Genomic DNA, 19,608 nt, shown 5'->3' with positions numbered 1-19,608 from the left:
ATACCCTACTCTTTCCTGCTTGGTTAGCATGAAACAGAGTAGAAAGGGGTTATGATTCTGAGTTGAAAAGTTATGAAAAAGTGCTAAGTATCCTCCTCCTCTACCTTAAAGTTTTATGATCATTCTAAGAAAGGTGTGAGATTTGTAAAAGTTATCTCCTAAACTTGTGAAAAAAAGAAGCAGTTATAAGGGGGTAATTGGTCTTAACCGATTGAAAGAAGATCGTTAGTGAATGCTGGTAGCCTCGATAGAAGAGAAATTAGGAGTGGACGTAGGTAGTGACAACCGAACCACAAAAAACTCAGTTTGCACTTTCTTTTTGTTTTTCATTGTCATTACTTATTGATCCAATTGTCTACTACTCTCACTTGCTTTCTAAGCTTAAACACTTTTTGATACAGGCTTTATCGAGCAAAATTTTCAAATCGATGTTTTTATCGAAAGCACTAATTCAAACAGATCCCCCCCCCCCCCCCCCCTACTCCTTCTCCTCTTAGTGTCGAAATAGTTCTAACATTATCATCGCTTAAACACTTTTTGATACGGGCTTTATCGAGCAAAATTTTCAAATCGATACCGATCCCCACCCCACCCCCCCCCCCCCCCCCCCCCCCCCCCCCCCCCCCCCCTCTCCTACTCCTTCTCCTCTTAGTGTCGAAATAGTCCTAACATTATCATCGGTTCCTCTCCCTTTTCAACCGCATACTTTAACACTTTTGTGTTCTTTGAGCAATTCCCCTTGGTCAATAGAAAGACAAACTACAACTCTCATGCATGACTTCTGCCACCATGTTGTAGGACTTATGTTGATTCTATTCTCATTTGTAGCCTTAGTAGTAATATTCGCTCACTCGGTCTCAGACTTTAACTTATCAAACTCCCTTAAGTGAATATAAGCTCGAAGTAGTCTAACCTTTCAATCGCTCTGATCATACCTTTGTATAATCAAGTCCCCCATGGGACTCACTGGTATTTGCACTCATAATCCCTCTCAGAAGTACACAACTCTCATAAGTTGATAACCAAGGCTTTCATCTAGTATAAAATTTGATGCACACATAAAAGACCCATCTTTGTGGTATCATGACATTCACTCCTTAAATTCATAGTCCTTGTTGTCATGTTGTTCATCGAAGTGGAGCTCCTAATAGTTCCCAATCATACCTTCATATGATCAAGTCCATTATGGGACTTCTCTCGTATGTGTCACATTGCCTTGAACTATTTCACCATAATTTGCTACATCATGTTGCCTCATGGTTTCATCTCCATTACATTCTAATCCTTGTGGGATGAACTCGGACTACGATCTCTCTATATGTGTCCTCTGCCAACACATCACAGGGCTTTTGCCACCTTCGGTTGTATTCGCTCTTTTAACAATCGACCTTCATCCACCCACTCTTAGATCATACATAGATGAAGCACAACTCTAGGATAGTCCATCACCCAATAGCTCTCGAAGCCTACTGACATCATTGAAATTGGTGCGCCATTGTTTGGATCTTAGGTCTTTGCCCCTAACACAATCTTTGTTGCATTCCATTTCCTTTATGGTAACTCGAATGGTAACACTACGATATATTATTCAAAAGTACTTGTCTCCACATCCTCTTGCCTTATGCCAAGGCTTTCTGACCCCAATTTCACTTCTATAAGTTTCGTATAAATAAGTATATCATAAATAAGTATATCATATAAATAACCAAATTCCAATTGAAATAAAATCTTTAGTTGAAATAAAATCTTCAAGAGGGATTTATGAGATGACATCAATTCAAATTCTAGATCGAGAGAGATCAAGTTGAGAGGATAAAAAATTCTCGCTATTTCTTATATTCGTGGATCAAATACATTTTTTTCCATCAAGAACGCTTTATGAAACTTTTTGACTCCCGAATTTAAGTTGTCTTAGTGCCTCCGTCAAATGCTTCATCGAGATAAGGTACATGTGTCTCAAAAATCCTTTTAACTTTGGCATCATGTAAGATAAGTCTACTCCATCAAAATAAGGGACCCATAAAACGTCATAATCTCACTCTTGCCTTTGCAAGAGTTTATGTTTTCGACCTCTATCCAAGAAAATCTTTATGCTCCACTTCATATTCTATCTTCTATGTCAACTCCTTTTATGTGGCATGCTCACTTCACCAAGTTCTACCTAAGTTGCTTTGCTTCTCGATTTACATCGAGTTGATGATGGCCTTCGCACACACCATTCCATAGATTAGCCCCCTATTGAGTCTGAACTTCACATTGACTCTAAGTGTGTCTTCGTTTGGTATTACCTTAGGTTGCTTCTCTACTAAATCTGATAATGCACCCACCAATGCATCACTTCATATGAGATCATGTGATGACTTCTTGTCACTCACTTAGTCTGTTGAGCTTTATGAAGCTATAATTTTGAGATATCCCTCCTCAATATGTGTGGTTCGTTGCATATAATTCTTCCTCTAGAGAACCGAGACTTGTCCCTTCTAGATATCTATCATATTTGAGTAATATTTTTCTTCGCATCCTTCCCTCTAAAAGTTTTAGAAACCACCGTCTCATTGGACTACTTCACCTTGTTGAACAACCTATGTGTTGTTCTACCATCGCAAATGTACTTGTTAGATTATGACTCTTCGCTAATACAACTCTCGTTGTACCCCTCAAGGCCTTGTAACATGTTGAACTTACTGTACACTTTAGTCCCTTACGGATGTATTATTCCCATATTGAAGAGAAAATTTTAATACTCTATAGCACTAAATTTTAGTCGAATTGGGATGGCCACGGATAGTCCATCGTTTGTATATAAGTCCTTGCATGAGTATCGAATTCTTTAAGTTAGCAATTCTTATCACCTCTACGAGCTTTACATAACTCTTTTGGTTTCCGAGCAACCCATCCCTCTTTGCATGGTCTCATCCTTTACTAAGTACCCTGCTTGCCTTGAGCATCGTTAACGTTGGTTGTCAGCATCGAGCCGTAGCTCAAACTCAACCATCCCAACCTTTATGCACTACATGTTCTTCCCAGCTTGTTTGTTCTCGTGGTATCTCTCGCTCGAAGGGTTGGTCATTCCTTCAAATATCAATCTTGAATGCCCACTCATTTGAGTGCCTCATTTGCCTACATCTCTATGCCCCTCCCTCAAACAATTGAACATATTGGTTACCCTCAACACAACCCCTTTAGATCCCCCACGTTTACATGCCAAGTATTCTTAAGTGTGCTTATCTCAATATAATATTATCGATCATAAACTTAGTTAATTTTGCCTAAGTCGTACTGTACCCTTATATGCCAATCTCCTCAAAACCTTTTATAGTTCCTTAAGAACTTACAAAAGTGAAGATGGGTCAAAGAAAATATTGAACTTAAGATTTAATAAATAATTATTTTAATAAATACTTGAATATAAATTACAAATATAGATTTTATAATGATCACTTGAAAATCTTCAAAATAACTATTTGGATTATTTAATTTTGGATAGTTTTGCCTAAAAAAAAAAACAAAAACTATAAGTTTCGTTGGTCATTTATGTCAGAGTTGGTCCTCCACGATGTACGGTGTCTGAAGCTGGCATTGAACCAGTAAACATGATCTACCTTTCTATGATTTTGCCGCTATCCGGTAGATAGACCATGCATCAAGAATATTAAATTATATATAAAGTCGATTTACGACTCTCCCTCGAGGTGCAAAATCACTTGGTGCAGAAGATATGACTAGTAAACATGAGCGACTGATAGAATTTGGAATAATCTGAAAGATATCATCATCATCATCCTCTTAAGTATTAAAATTCCATTAGCACACAAGTATTTTCCTCTCTAGAATTTGTAATTCCATTGGTAGACAAAGTAGTGTTCAAAGAGTCTGTAGAGTCACTGCCTCACTTCCCTATATTTTTCCCGAGGTTATTGTTGGAGACGCCATTGACATCTCCGTTGTGCCGTCCACATCCTTAAGTGCAATTTGACTGTGTAACTAAAGTTATCAGTTCTATTGGCTGAGAACTCGTATGGATATCGGATCTACCCCAAAGACAAAGTTTGCTATCCTCTCTTTCTGGAATAAATTCAAAGAGGAGAGAGAGCACTATTTACATGCAGCTACCTTGTGAAGTCATTATCTTTTGAATGTCACCATCGAAGATTATTCAAAAGAGAGTGAGGATATATAGAACACTCCAACTCTTTGTTTTTTTTTTCCCTTAAGAAAGCAGAGAAGGAAGAGCATCAGAGAGATGAAAATGACGTCACATCCAATTTTATCTGGCTTCTGGAAAAGACAGAGAACAAAAGAAGTTTGGATTTTCCATGTTGTAGATAAGGGAAAACAAATTATATCTGAGGGGTGACATGACGCTGGTAATTAGTCCTCTAATTTTACTAGGAAGGAACTTGCAATACTTCTGTGACAACCAACAGGAAGAAAAGGGATGGTAGTGGTCCATCATTCATACATCACATACCGACATATGATTCTTGTATGATAAAGATGAGCTTTGTATCAATCAATAGTTCCATTAGACTGATTCTTACAGGCCTACCATCTATAATTAAACCCCTAATTTTGTAAAAAGAAACAAATAAGATTCTTGTAAGACAGATGGTAAGAATTATCTCACAAACTAACAACCATACAGAAGAAACAGAAGGTAGTCATCATTCATGTCAGAATATCAAGTATACAAAAGATGTGCTATTTTCTCTAAAATCTATTAACATATGTTATTAGAAAGAAGGAATCTTCGACCAAGCCATTTATTCTACAATAGTCTTAAATATACTTGGCATCTAATCCGCCATGTAGTTGAATCTTTATCTTGAGTGAAAAATATGTACCATTTTCTATTATGCAATGTGTATCAAAATATACAACTGGAAATGACTAAAAGCTTATGGGTTGACTGATAAATTTCTAATGACTACAGTATGCAATTCTCAAAAGTTCAGAGAGAATGTATGTGTTTGGCCTTCTGAAGTACTTTTTTCACTCTAGACAAGGGTTCTTCATACAGCATTGCAGGATCATCAAACTGGGAAGCCAAGCTTGGTTCCCCAAGGAATGCTCGGAAGGTATCAGCAACAGAACTAGACAGAGATTGGAGATTGTATCCACCTTCCAAGAAGAACACACAGCGTCCGCCACATAGCTCATTTGCAAGTTGCTTTATGCTTGATGCTAGCATGTAGTATGTGCCAGTTGTAAATTGCAGACCAGCTAATGGGTCCAATGCATGAGCATCATAACTGCAAAGTAAATAAGAAATTAAAGATCAAGAGTTTGATGTACAACATTACTCTATGCACTATGGTGGATCTTTGATTTGCTAATACGAGGTTGACACCATCATTCTTCCTATGTTTCTGAAACATCATGCACTAGAGTTTTTAGAAAGAGAGCCCGCTATGTGCAGTATCCCATAACTTTTTATTACAGAGGTTGGAGCTGAATTGAAACATATTGGCCAACAGATGGAAATTAAGTAAAATTCTTGGAAGAATAACTGCATTTGCAGTTTCTATATAGAAGTTGCATAAGATCCATGATGTGATTGATGAAAAAGATTTTAAACTGAAAGATAAGCTCCATGGTCAGACTACAGAGCCCTCAGGATCCTATTTTAAGACCTCTTTCAACAACTTGAGTTCATTATGTAATTAACTGTAGTTTCTATATATAGTTGTCATGACTAGATGCGGTGAATTAGTTAAAATCAGTGATGTGAAAAGAGATAAAAAGGAACCTAAGAAAAATTTAGTAGTGGCATGAGTCATCTGCATGACCATTGAAAAATGAGCTCCAATTCCTATTTCATATATAAAGTTGTTGCATTTGTACAAACTTGTTATTGGGCTAATCACTAGAGCTTTTGTTCAAAAGCTAAGAATGTGATGCTACAGAGACTTCTAAATGTCACATTTTTTCTCCAAAGGTGTTACCAGTGTATACAAGGTATCAGCAAGTTTATTCTGTACTAACATTTTTCACTTTTGCCTTCCTAAATAATATCATATGTTTTTGCTTCCTGCAACCAGAAAATAGCAAGAAGCATAGTAAATGACAGAGAAACTGACCCAGCTGAAACAAGAACTATGTCAGGCTTAAATCTTTGGGCACATGGAACAATGACCTCATCAAATACAGATCTCATTGAATTATCTCCTGACCCTCCAGGTAGAGGCAGATTAAGTGTTGTTCCTTCACCACTGCCTTGACCAACCTGTTCAATCTTGCCAGTACCAGGATAACTTCCAACCTATATCAAACAGATTCCCACAGAAATTCAAGAGTGAAAAGCCAGGTTCTCCTAAAGCAATGTGGGATCCAGTGTCAAAACACAATTCAATAGTGCAAAAGAAGGTAAATCTTACCAATATATGAGAAATGGTAGCATCTACCAGTGCAACATAAATCTTTATTAAGCATTATAAAATAAAATGTTCTGTATCAATCAGATGACTTCAACCTAAACTAGCCTCTAACTTCAAAAATCACTATATCTGCAATCTCTGTCAACAGTTTGAAATAATAAGAACTAACTACTCATAAACTTATTGGCTTCGTAATCATATATCACCGGTAATTTATAAGCAAAGGAATCAATTGCCATAATGCTCTAAACAGGTTCCAAACAGACTGTACACCTCTATGCTAATTGCATCCATGAAAAGTAAAAACAACTACTAAGAGAAGTAAGAGTCCCATGAATAAGCATATCTTCAATATTGATTGTATTGTTATAATGTATAATGATAAACAAGAACACTAAATATCAGCTAATTAAATATTTAGGCAATGAACAATGTTAAAAAAATTCAAACTCTTTCCCTCCCAATATTAACTTTGATAAACTTTTTAATTTAAACTTTATAATGAAATATTTGAGGCAGTACATACACATTTATCCACACAACAAGTACAAAGCCATACAACCTGCTGTAACAATTGCATACAGCTTATCTTATTTGCAGCAGGGGAGATAATCTAAAGAAATCTAAGGTTTATCATGGATGTACTCATATAATATGTGAAAAAAAACCAACTAACCTGATGAGTAGAAATGAAGAATACATCTGGATCATCATAAAATGCATCACATGTTCCATTACCATGGTGAACATCAAAATCAATTATAAGAACCTTTTTCAATCCATGTGCATGTTGTGCATGGCGTGCAGCAACCGCAATATTTCCAAAGACACAAAAACCCATAGGACCTTTTGGAACTGCATGATGACCAGGTGGTCGTACTAAGGCAAATCCTATAGGTGGATTGCGGGTGGCCATTGATGCTTCAACCTATAGACAAACATGCATATTTGTTGGCAAAGAAACACTGCAGGGAAAGATTTACTAAATCATAATAGCAATAATGATATAAAGAGTAGACCATAAAGAAACATATATTTTACATATACCTTTTACCTTGTGACTAAAAGTTTGAACACAATTGCAACAGAGGGATGTGAAACAATTCATGGAAAGAAGTGTGAACAATTGACATAAACAACAAGATGGAGAAACAAAGTTAGATTTCCCAATTATTATATTACCACTGAATCAACTAAGGAAATCCCTGCACCGGCTGCAATAAGTGCTTCTTCAAATGTCTGCAAATTATAGCTGGATTATTAATAAATAAATGTAAAAGGTAAACAACAACATTAGTATTAAAATCACCAGAATTATCTTATTTAAAATATACTCTGATTTATGGACAAAATAAACTAACAAAGTTTCAGTGAGTGTGATCATGTGCAAGTCCAATGGAAGGATTCCACTAACAAGGTCCAAAAAGTTAAACACATGCAGCATTTTTAATATTTACAACTTTCAATTCACATGTAAGATCAATTAATATTATAACATATTAGAATAGAAGATCTTTCTTATGATTGTAAGTCAGAACCTATGCCTTTCAAACTTGCAAATCATTGTGTGATTTTCTTCATTATCTATCAAATGACAAAATGGCTATCTACTGGAAACCACAAACACCTCCCTCGTACATGCAAACTCTAATCAGCAACCATCATTAGTTGACTTCTTTTCAATCACATATTATCAATACAGCAAGAATAAGTCACAAATTTCCAACCTTTGGGGTTGGCACATGGAACTTTTCCCACTGTTAAATGTCCAATGCATTTAGCTGGTGAACAGTGTAGTATGGGAGACTGCAAATGCAAGCCACAGTGTTCAGCTAGGCAAGAGAAAAAGAATAAGACATGAAAATGTGTGATTAACATTAGTTTCTTAATTTATCTTACATTTAAAATAATATAATTAACCACTCTATTTATGTTTTTTTTTTTTTGTTCTCTTATCCCGTCTCTTCATTTTCCTTCCCTTTCTTTCTTCTCTTTTCTCTTCTCTTTTATCTTTTAGAAACATAAGCAAAAAAAAAAATGGGGTATTTATGGCAAAAGCAAAAGACTAAGACAATAACATATGAAATTAAATAATAGTTTTTCATTTTTATCTTATATTTAAAGAACATTGTAAAAATAATTCTGTTTCAATTATGTTTTTCTATTATTTATTCTCATCTCCATCACTTATTTTCTCTTCGCTTTTCTTCTCTTCCTTTCTTCTGTTTTTTCCTCCCTTCTCATGTCTTTTTGCAAGATGAGAAAAATTAAAAATTGGTTTAAAAATGGTCGATGGGTGGGACTCATGTCTCTGCATGGTTGGGATCCGAGAATGGGAGATTTCCAATTAAGATTGTAATAGGAGATGATCCTCTAAGAAGGAAATCATGTCAGCCACAGCATTTATATCCCATGAGTTGGGATTTCTGATCCCTCCCGTCTCATCTTTCTCTTTCTCTACTTCCCTTCCTCTTTCAGTTTTTCTCCTCCCTTTCTGCTCTCTATTTCTTTGTTGTCCATGATGGCAGCAATATCGGGCAGCATCCTTTGCAGTGATGGTGGCAACAAGCAGAGAAGCAATGAAAATTAATGCTAAAGGACTTTTATGTAGTGAATTCAATTAGGAAAATTAGCACAAAGCAATGAGCATTGTAAATGTTCCCCTTCTGTGAGGATTTCTAGTAAACAGGCACACAGACACCATGAAAAATAGTGGATCTCATTTCCAAAAAGCGGCACAGATGATTCTCATATACTACATGATTTGTTATTTTGTTATGCAGATTATTCATTAGAAACTAAAAAAAGAGAAAACAAAGAAAAAACAATCGATATATAGGAATAAGTGGTTACAGTTTTTGTGGCATATGTTGGCCCAGATCCGTCAATAAAAATGATACCTTCATCAGGTGCCTTAGACATGGCCTACAGAACATATCAAACGAAGTTAAGTTTGTCATCTAGTTTTGCGATTAAAGAATCAGAATGCTAGAGCAAAGATTAACATCCATATGGAATCTGTTTGACAGCTTAAATTGGAAAGTAATCAGCACATTAAAGATGAAAGTGTATATAACATGACAGCCAACCAGTTTGAATGAAAAAAAAAAAAACTCTAGCTAACCTTGCACATAAACAAAATGTTTTAACAACTTGCCTCGAGGTTATATAATGTCAACATGATTCAAAAAATGCATGGCGAAGTTCAAAAATTGATTCAAGGAATTACACAGTATATTGAAATCAGAATCTGTGACAAAAATGCTGATATAAAAAAAATTTTGTACTTTGTATTGTGTTGCTTTCAATCAGCAAAGAGATGTCATAGCTATCAGTAAACAACTTGTAATTTATGAAGTTAACTGAAGAAAAAAATAGAAAATCAACATGTTGTAATCATAAATATGAATACAAATGCATTTAATACAAGATATTAGTTTTCCTATCCATAGCTACGTGCAACATTTGCAACAAAAATTGATCACGAGAATAAATAGAGTGAGATATATAAAATCTAGTTAATCTATTACCTTTTGCTTCTGTACATCATAACAAAGAAACTACTAAATACCCTTATACAATGCCAATGGAGGAAAAAAATTGCCCATATTTTACTTAGGTGACTGAGAAATGCAATGGCAAGGAGAAGGGTCTGTTTCTTAAACTTCGGATTTAAAGATTATACTAAGAACAATCCACGTTGATTCTTCAGGTGCCTAATATCAAAAGTGATGGAAGAAAAAAATATCATTGCAAAATTGGCAGCCATACAGTAAAATGTAAATTACCCAGCAATTGATTAAAGAAGTGACAGAAAAAAAGAAATGTCAGCATTATTGACTGAAACTGACTGGATTGTCCGGGTCAAACATCATCAACTTGATTGACCTAGTCTAATCAAATGGAGGCAATGAAACTTGAGGTGCACTTACTGTTCCAAGTAGCCAAGAGATATTGTCAGCAAGGAAGGGAAAAGAAATTTTTGGGTGGTGTTTTGTCAAGGAGCAATGCACTCTAGGTGTTTAACGCATGTCCATGACACTTTTCCATTCTTATTTCTCATTGTTTTCTGTGTTTTCGAGTGCTTTCTTGTAGGCAGCATATACAGGACAGGAAACACTACCGTCAACCCTATTTTTGTTTGTTGTCAGTGTTTTTGTTTTGGGTTTCCATCATGCAAAACTTGGAAACGTTTCTAGCTCTGTGGTGTCACGCGTAAGGGAAAATAGCCCAAAACAGTCTCATAGCCATGTGCAATAGGCTCATTTCTAGTTAACGAACTGCGTTAGCTGTCTTAGCACCTTGGAACCCCTTAGGTAGTACCAAGGCGGATGGGGCCTTGGGTATAAGTTTTGAGGGGTGATGCAACATCATTAGTATGCTTGTTTTCTATTTGACAAAAGCACTACGTGACCATTGGGCCTGCATCTACCTTCAAAACCCCCTTTATGTGTGCTCGTTCAGGCTGTTTTTGAGACCTTTTCAAGCCTAATAAAAGTTAATTGCTTTTTATTGCTTGTGATCTAAGTTATCTTGTCCTTTTTGTGCGCAATGACGGCATATTACCTGCACATTCACCTTTCCAACCTTTTCTGTACTATGCAGGTCCTTTGTGGACTACACGAGGTTAAGGTCTATGCTGACCCTTATAGGGTCAACTAAGAATATATTGGTGTGTCTACAACTAAGTTGCCAAAACCCTTCCTACCAAAGTACAAGATGGAATAGCAATTTGAACTCAATGAAGGAGTCAAAGATCCAATCGACCATCCACATTAGGCATCATTTCCAGAGTGGGAGAATCTCCGGGACCTCTCAAACAAGCTGCTGGACAACAAATTTGAACTCAATGAAAGAGTCGAAGATCCAATCGACCATCTATATTAGGCATCATTTCTAGAGTGGGTGAATCTCCGAGACCTCTCAAACAAGCTACTAGACGACAAATTGCTCCAAGCTTATCTTTGTTCGCAAGTAACCTAGTGCTTTCGATGGGCAAGATCGGGCAAGCGATCATCAATGCTAAGCAAACGGTCGAAGAATCAGAGTTGGCGGAGGCCATGCAACAAAAGGATAGTGGTGACTACATCGAAAAGTTATAGTTTAATAGGTGGAAGAACATAAGGGAAATGCTTCCTATGCCACAAGTTGTGCAGAAGCAACTGATCAGTAAAGGCATGGCATTGCAACGACCTTGAGTCTATGAGAGACTCGACTACCCAAGAAGAACTCGGTTGAGAAAGTGTCGGATTGAAGGCCATGAACATCAAAGGATGAAGCATGGTACCGCAGCGACAGGTCTTTCAAGTGTTGACCAAACTTGTTCTCCGAAGGGGAGAGCATAGTTACAGCCGCAAAAGGAGTATAGACAATCCCAAAGGCATAACTAAAGTTATCAGACAAGCGCTCTATAAGATCGAAACCTATCCTAGGTTCAAGCAACACTTGTAGCACTCCAGAAGTTCAATGGCGAAAAGTGGGTGAAGTCAAGTAACCAGTTTAGAGCAAGGAGTACAACCAGAGGAATTTGAGTGAATCCATTCAAAGCAAGGAGTTCTGCAATATGGCATCGGTGAAGGAATAAGTGGGGGAGAATGTCATGAATCAATGCAGTTCAGGTGTTCAACGTATGTCCATGATGCTTTTTGGTTCTTGTTTCCTATTGTTTTTCACATTTTCGGGTGTTTTCTTATAGGCAGCATATACGGGACAGAAAACACTACTGTCAGCCCCATTTTTGTTTGTTGTTAGTGTTTTTGTTTTGTGTTTCCATCATGTAAAACTTGAAAACATTTATGGTTATGCGATGTCGAGCGAAGGGAAAAATAGCCCAAAACAACCCCATTCTCATGTGCCACAGGCTAATTTCTGGTTGACAGCCTTATGGTATGAAACTTTAATTGTCTCGACACTTTAGAACCCCCTGAGTGGCATCGGGGTGGATGGGGCCTTGGGTTTGTTAGGAGCGTAAACGGCACTAAGAGGGGGCAGGTGAATTAGTGCTTTCGTAAAAACCTCGGTTTAGAAAATTTTCGTTCGATCAAACCCGTATCGGAAATTAATTTAACTTGAAACGTTTGTAAGAGTAGTGAGAAAGTAAATCAGTTTGCAATATGAATGAAAAGCATAAAGTAAATACAAACCAGATTTATAGTGGTTCGGTCGTCCTGACCTATATCCACTCTCAATTCCTCTTCATTCTAGGCCATCGGCTTTCACTACCGATCTTCTTTCAACGGACGAAGATCAACTATCCTCTTACAACTCTTGCTCCTTTTCACAGGCTCAAGAGAGAACCTTCACACCTCTCTTTTACACAAGTCCTCACTCCTCTGTTAGAAAACTTCTAACTCTAAGAGGAAGAGACTCTAAACTTTAGAAAAGATTACAACACTTTTTTCTCGAGGATTCTTTCTCCCTTTCTACTCTATTTCTTGCATACCCAAGCAGAAATAGCTGGGGAATTTCTAGACCCCAAATGGCTTAAAAAATCGAGCCAAAAAATGTCTCATCCCGGGTTTCCAAGGTACTAGCGATACCACCGCCCAATCTAGGCGATACCACCACCTGATGTTAGGATCAAGAGCACTAAGAGGGGGGGGGGGGTGAATTAGTGCAGCGGAAAACCTTCTACGAAAAATAAAAACTACGTTCGTTCGTTAAAAGTGAATTTTGGTAAGAAAGCCGATTCGTAAATCACTTTAACTTTTGTTTAAGCGAGATGCAGCAAAGATTTAAATGTAGTTTGCAGTTATGATTCTAATCAGATAGTAGGCACAAACTGAAATATGATATTCGTACGAAAAAACTGATTTACGTTTAAATGTTGATTCGTAAATCACTTGATTAAGCGAGATGCAGTTTAAGCAAGGATATAAAGGCAGTTTGCAGTTATGATAGAAATCAAAACGTAAACGCAAACAGAAATATGATGATCGTACGATGAAACTGTTTTACGTCTAAAACGCCGATTCGGAAAGTGCAAAGCTTGAAACCCGATCGTATATGTGCAGAAAGCAGTAAGCTTTAGAGGAGGTTTGCAGTAAAGATAATATGCTCAAAGTAAATGCAAACCGAGATTTAGAGTGGTTCGGTCAATCTTGACCTACTCCACTTTTGGCTTCCTCCACCGACGAGGTCACCGATGTCAACTAGAGGCCTTCCTTCAATAGGCGAAGGCCAACCACCCTTTTACAGTTTCACTCCTTTTGACGGGCTTAGGAGACAACCCTTACAGAATTTTCTCTCCTCTCTTTAAAGCTCGGAAGTTGGAAGAAAAGAGGGAGAAGAACTTTTGGCCTTTACAACAATTTTGAGCTCTAAAAATCACAGAACAAGATCAGGATTTCGGTGTATATGCAGTGCCCTTTCAATGTTGAATGGGTGGGGTATTTATAGGCCCCAACCTAGTTTGAATTTGAAGCTCAAAACTGTCAATTCCCGGAATTCCGGGATCTGGCGATTGCACCTCCTGACTAGAGTGGTTGCACCGCCTGGCAGAGCTCGAAGACTGAGCCTCTGGGCGGTGCCACCTCCTGTCAGGGGCGGTTGCACCTCCTGCTAGAGCTCGAAGACCGAGCTCAGGCGGTGCCACCTCCTGACTGAGGCGGTTGCACTGCTCAACCAGAGCTCGGAGACCAAGCCCAGGCGGTGCCACCTCTGTCAGGGGAGGTTACACCGCCCAATCTCGCTCGGAGACTGAGCCCAGGTGGTGCCACCTCCTGGCTGAGGCGGTTGCACCGCCCAGTCTCGCTCGGATACTTAGCCCAGGCGGTGACACCTCCTGGCTTGGGCGGTTCAACCGCCTGGCAGAAATCAGGGTCCGAATGGGTTGATCCATTCGGCCCAATTTGGGTTTTTCAGGGGCCCAATTGCCCCAAGATTAAGTTAATGGGATCACCTCCCATTTCCAACTTAATCATTGTGCTAACTACGATTTTTCCTAAGATATTTACTGCAACTTGCTCCGGTGCGTCAATCGCTTCTTCCGGCGAGCTTCTGGCGAACTTTCGTCGATCATCCGATGAACCCTCGGTGATGCTCCTACGGACTTCCGGAAAACTCCTGGACTTGCAACGATCCACTTGGCGAGTTCCGACGAGCTTCTTTGGCAAGCTCATGGACTTCTCGGATTGTTCCCGCAGAACCTCCGACGACTGTCCGAACTTCCGTCGAACTCTCGAACTCCCAACGTGATCATTGTTTTGACTCCGGCGCAACTCCTGTTGCATATCTTATTTTCATCGTAGTTAATCCTGCACACTTATCTCAACATATAGATTAGATAACAAATGACAATTGACTTCATCATCAAAATCCGAGATTCAACACCTGACACATGGGAGACCGTGTACTGACGGTACTACCGCAAATATGGGTGATATCACCGCCTGACAATGGCGGTACCACCACTGGGTCTTCCGGAAAACGTACACTTCGTACGTTCTAGCTCATAGGCAATTCCATCGCCTGTTCTGGCGATGCCACCGCCTGACCCAACTTTCGGTCACTGAATGGGCCTCCCAATAGGTCCAACTCAGCCCTAGATCAGGCCCAATGGGCCCCTAATTGAGTTGGTATGGTTACATCTAAAACCAACTCAATTACAACTTAAACTACTTAGATCAAGACACGATTGATTACAAGACAAGAATACTATGTTGACCGGCATGTCATTGGTTCATCCGACGCTTCGTCCGAACCCTCGGCACATCGTCCTCTCCTTCGACGTATTGCTCGATCCATCAACATGTTGACCTCCCGCAGCATCTGATCTCCTTGGTGCAATGTCCGATCCTTCCGACCCGATGCCCGAACTTATGGCATAAAGTCCTTCTATCGGCACGTCAACCGATCCTCCGACCCGACGTCCAATCTTCTGACATGATCCATTCTGGCCCAACGTCTGATTCTCCTGCTTCAATCGATTTGTCTTTCCATGATCGAAGTTAGTCCTGCGTCACTCAAACGTTGATTAGATCATAACTTCATCAATTGACTTCATCATCAAAATCCGAGATTCAACAAGGCTTATGTTTAAGGAATGATACAACGTCTTTAGTATACTCATTTTCTATTCAACGAAAGTGCTAGGTGAACATTGGGTCTGCATCTACCTTCAGAACCCTGTTTGTGTGCCCTCATTTAGGCCATTTTTGAGACCCTTTCGTGCCTAGTAAAAGCTAGTTGCTTCATGTTGCTTGTGATCCCGGTTATCTTGCCCTTTTTGTGTGTGACAGTGGTATATTACCAACGCGTTTCTCTTTCTAACCTTTTCTTCATTGTGCATGTCATTTGTGGACTACACGAGGTTAAGATCTAGTCCGACCCTTACAGACAAGTATCACTTAGGTGTCACACGTCTTAGGTAATTCCAGCTAAGGACGTGATAGTTTGTCACCAAAGGATTGCTAGTGAGTTTGCTTAAAACAAAAGGTTGAAGCAGGTAATCATGTTCTTGCATCAATCCTAGTAGTCGAAAGAATTTCCACTTGTAAACTTATGGTGGATTATATTGACAACACTTCTTCATACTGGTGTTTATGGAGCTTGTAAAGTAAAGCAAAATGTTTGATGAGAAATATAGTTTACAACAAAAGAGAGGTCACACATGTTATGATTTACAACAGAAAAAAGAAACTACTACCTTCTCAAGGCCAGTAATGTAGGTTCTTGCATGGACACGTGCAATATCATCCATAGAAGCAGGTCGAAAGTTTTGTACTTCAAACACCTCCGAATAGCGGTACTGTAATTGACAATGTGTTATGCTTCCAATAAATATGACATAGCCTTATATGGAAGCAAAATAAAATTTACCATAAATTCATGGAGATAAAGGAGTATCTATTCCAATTAGTCTTATGGTATCTAATTTTACTCAAGAAATGAATACAATAACTAGATAAAAGACTGTATTATTTAACCTTGTAGTAGACATAAGAAAGAAGAGAAATGTCCAAAGAAGTTGAAACTTGTTTAAGAAATACACTATGCAAAACAATTATTAATACTTCGATTATTACAATTTTTCACTAATGTATGATCAATCCATTTTTGAACTCTTCAAATTCCTATGCAATTATATTAACATATTATATTTTATGGGTCATGTATTTACTAAGAAGTTTTTTTATAAAACAAAGAAGGAAGAAAAGTTCATAGTAGGTGTTTAATATGCTTTTGCTCATGTAAATCACCAAATATTCTTTTTTAAATTTTGCTAATAGATCATGATCTGAAGTTCTCACTGAATTTGATTTGTGTGACTTAATCATCATTTATTGAACAATCATATTTAATTGCCATGTCAATTACTCCAATGATTTTGCACGTCATGTGGTCCAGCATTTAATGCACTAAGTAAAACATAACCAAACAAATGCAACATGCTTTATCCAAATTTAAGGAGCCATACCAAGAAATACAAACTACAGACTCAAAGTAGTCTGAAAGTACCATCAGAACTTACTAATATAGAAAATCAAAGATTAAAGAAAATTGAATATAACTTATGACAAGAAAACAAGATATTAAAATTGCTCTTAAAAGAAATATATAACATATCTCATACCTTAGGAGAGAGTTCCAACTTTTCAAGAGCATCAATAATTGCTGGCACCCTTTTATTTGATTCTGGGTGAGATTCCTGTATATATACTTAATTTGATTACTGTATTAAGATTTCAGCAACTAATATTTTTTTCTTTACTATAGTAAATGAAACCAGATATTTCAGAAGACCTTACAAAGTCCTAAAACATGTAAGATATGTGTAAGAAAAGACAGATTAAGAAGATAGTTTGACTTAGTTCATAACATTGATGTCGATTTCCAAAGAAAAGAAAAATCCTATAAATAAAAACACATCCTTTCCATTGACTGTAGGATTGATTGGTTGGTGATGTTATCAACAAGGTATGGTAAATGAACCTTTCAATGAACTAGGACATAAAAAAAATTTCATGATTGGCTATGACATCTTAAATTAAAACCATCTCTAAGTTAATAGCCTTGTCTGTTAACTTAAATTAAAAATTTTTAAATTAAATATTCTTCATAAAGATTCTTCATGCTATGCTCATGGCAAATCTGTCAGCCATTTACCAAGAGCGTATTGTTAGGAATTGTTGTCTGAGCTATTAAAATAACCTGTAAATGTCGTAACAGGTCCTAGTTGAGTCTTGTTCATAATCTCAATTCTGTCCTCTGTGTCCATCACATGGTTCCCTCAAGCCATTTTACTACGCCATGGCAGGAAAATTTGTGTGTCATGGCTGCGGAAGTGGGTTGTCAAACTTTCTGACAGACTGTGCCACAAGGAGGTTAGGCATCAAGCAGTCTTACTATACTGAGGTCTTACTAGGCATCAAGCAGTGAGTAGGGTTTTCATTTGCAGCAGGCTGCAAAGTTCAAAAAGAAACAGGCTGACAGTTTGTCTACCATCTCAACCATCCAGGGATAGTACTTGAGAGGTAAATAAAGAATATTAAGTTGACCACTACCTATCAAGATTGTTTGTTGGCTTTCCCATTTACGCAGCCAAGTGACTGATCCCTTGAGAACTTTTGATTTGACTGACTTTTTTTTGCAGCTGTGTGAAGATGGAATGTTCCACGACTTAGCCTAACAGTGCTAAGCCCATGAATTTTCTTGAATACTGGAAGTCATTCTTATTTTCAATGATAGTAAATGAAAGTAGAATATCCTTCAGGAACCAAAAATTAACATGAAACATGAAATTATTGAAGGTACTCAAGAATAAATTACCTTATTATGACCCATGGCTGGTGCTATGCTATAGAGAATACGGGCATCATAAAATGGTTTTATGGAGGAAGCTGCCTTCATATCATCTTTGATGCCACTATCATTCTCTGCTGAGCTTCTTATGTTCAACGACATGTGCCGCATGATCCGTCTTTGAATAAACATTAAATAATCCTTTGATTTGAAGGTCAAACGAATCCTTTGGCCATGAGTATGTTGTCTAACTGATGGAAGCATGCACCCTACAGATTAGCCAATGCCATCTTCCTTTTAGACCATGATACAATAAGAAAGTTCGCTATCGTAACAAGTGTACACGATTTAACACTCATACTCCTGACTTATCATCCTTGCTATATGTTTATTCCATATTTCTTGCTTGAAAAAAACAAATTTGATGTTCTAATTACAGAAAGAACTATTTAAATTTGCCTCAAGGGTGATGAAGTGCATGGCCATACTTGAATATAAATGGTAGCACTGGAAAATAGATCAGGTAGGTAGTGGCTGAGATATTAAATGTATAAATCATCTATAAAATGAGAGAACCAAGGGAACTTGGCAATTCTAAGAAAGGAAAAAAAGTTCTCTTTTTCTTATCCCAAATTCTCTCCCCTTCTTCTTCTCCTTGTTCCACGTCGAAAGGGCATTTCCACAAGCAACTGGACAGCAGAAAACAACTAGCACCGGAAGAAGAGATTTATTGACCAAGTAAAGACCTAACAATTTGGGAAGATTTCTTATTGTTGACGCAAAACGAGGATTACCAGCGAGGGTTGGAGGAGGCAGCGCTCGGAGCTCCATCAGCGGACTCATCTACGCTCACTGAGAGCATCCGCGCCACAACCCGTTTCGATGCGTTCGTTCTATTTTTTGTGATGGTGAATAAACATATATATGTATATGAACGGCTTCCGAGTCGGCACAAAGACGATCTCAACAGCCCATCCAACGCCCTTTCAAAAGGAGTGTGTATAACAAAATAGAAAAGTCAAAATTCTTGTTATTAGGGCGAATTTCCGAAAAAAAATTCTGAATTTTTCTTGAGAAGTGATCCTATTTTCAGAATTTTCAAACAGCATATTGTTTTTATCTAATACCTAAAATACAGCATATTTTTTTAAATCAATTACATTATTCTTACACTGTGTTATAGTATTTTCAAATATATCAAAAAAATAAAATGTTCCGAATATTCTTTAATTCTTTCAAGAAAAAAATACAATGAACACTTTCACGTTCCAAAATATGAAGACACACTTGGTAAATATTCAAAATTTTGTAATCTTGATAACAATCAAAAGTCAATCAACTTAATTTATTTATAGAATTAGTCACATAAGTTTCCTTCACTATAATTCAAATGTTTGATAATAAAAAGACTAACAATTCCATGTTTGTTGTTCTTGTTAGGATCGTAAAGGCACTAAGAGGGGGGAGTGAATTAGTGCTTTCGAAAAAT

The 19,608-nt window shown here is 37.6% G+C and overlaps 1 protein-coding gene across 3 annotated transcripts; it reads right to left on the bottom strand.

Moving 5' to 3' along the window:
* Positions 1-4,786: 4,786 nt before the first annotated feature.
* On the bottom strand, positions 4,787-19,070 carry LOC103972798 (histone deacetylase 10, chloroplastic). Of its 3 annotated transcripts, XM_009387160.3 has the most exons (9): positions 18,914-19,070; positions 18,147-18,388; positions 16,951-17,025; positions 16,024-16,125; positions 9,231-9,302; positions 7,560-7,616; positions 7,054-7,305; positions 6,081-6,262; positions 4,787-5,252 (listed from the first exon to the last, which is right to left on the bottom strand). In XM_009387160.3, exons 1-9 carry the CDS (start codon positions 18,960-18,962, stop codon positions 4,952-4,954), a joined length of 1,332 nt encoding a protein of 443 aa, XP_009385435.2. In that variant the 5' UTR covers positions 18,963-19,070; the 3' UTR covers positions 4,787-4,951. The 3 variants fall into 3 exon arrangements, with proteins under 3 accessions (XP_009385435.2, XP_065045452.1, XP_065045444.1); XM_065189380.1 differs by lacking the exon at positions 7,054-7,305; XM_065189372.1 differs by lacking the exon at positions 7,560-7,616.
* Between the last annotated feature and the right edge of the window lie 538 nt (positions 19,071-19,608).

The sequence above is a fragment of the Musa acuminata genome, chromosome BXJ1-1 (genome assembly GCF_036884655.1).
Source record: "Musa acuminata AAA Group cultivar baxijiao chromosome BXJ1-1, Cavendish_Baxijiao_AAA, whole genome shotgun sequence".
NCBI classification, from domain to species: Eukaryota; Viridiplantae; Streptophyta; class Magnoliopsida; order Zingiberales; family Musaceae; genus Musa; species Musa acuminata.
The sequence above is the reverse complement of the archived record's forward strand: the minus strand, read 5'-3'. Positions and strand labels throughout refer to the sequence as shown.

What these genes read in the sequence shown, in the direction of transcription:
- LOC103972798 (XM_009387160.3), bottom strand. Translation starts at nt 18,962, where the DNA reads ATGAGTCCGCTGATGGAGCTCCGAGCGCTGCCTCCTCCAACCCTCGCT. An exon ending in AGTTGGAACTCTCTCCTAAG is followed by an intron (nt 16,126 to 16,950) that starts GTATGAGATATG and finishes TGTCAATTACAG; the next exon opens with TACCGCTATTCGGAGGTGTT. An exon ending in ACATTACTGGCCTTGAGAAG is followed by an intron (nt 9,303 to 16,023) that starts GTAGTAGTTTCT and finishes TATGTTCTGTAG; the next exon opens with GCCATGTCTAAGGCACCTGA.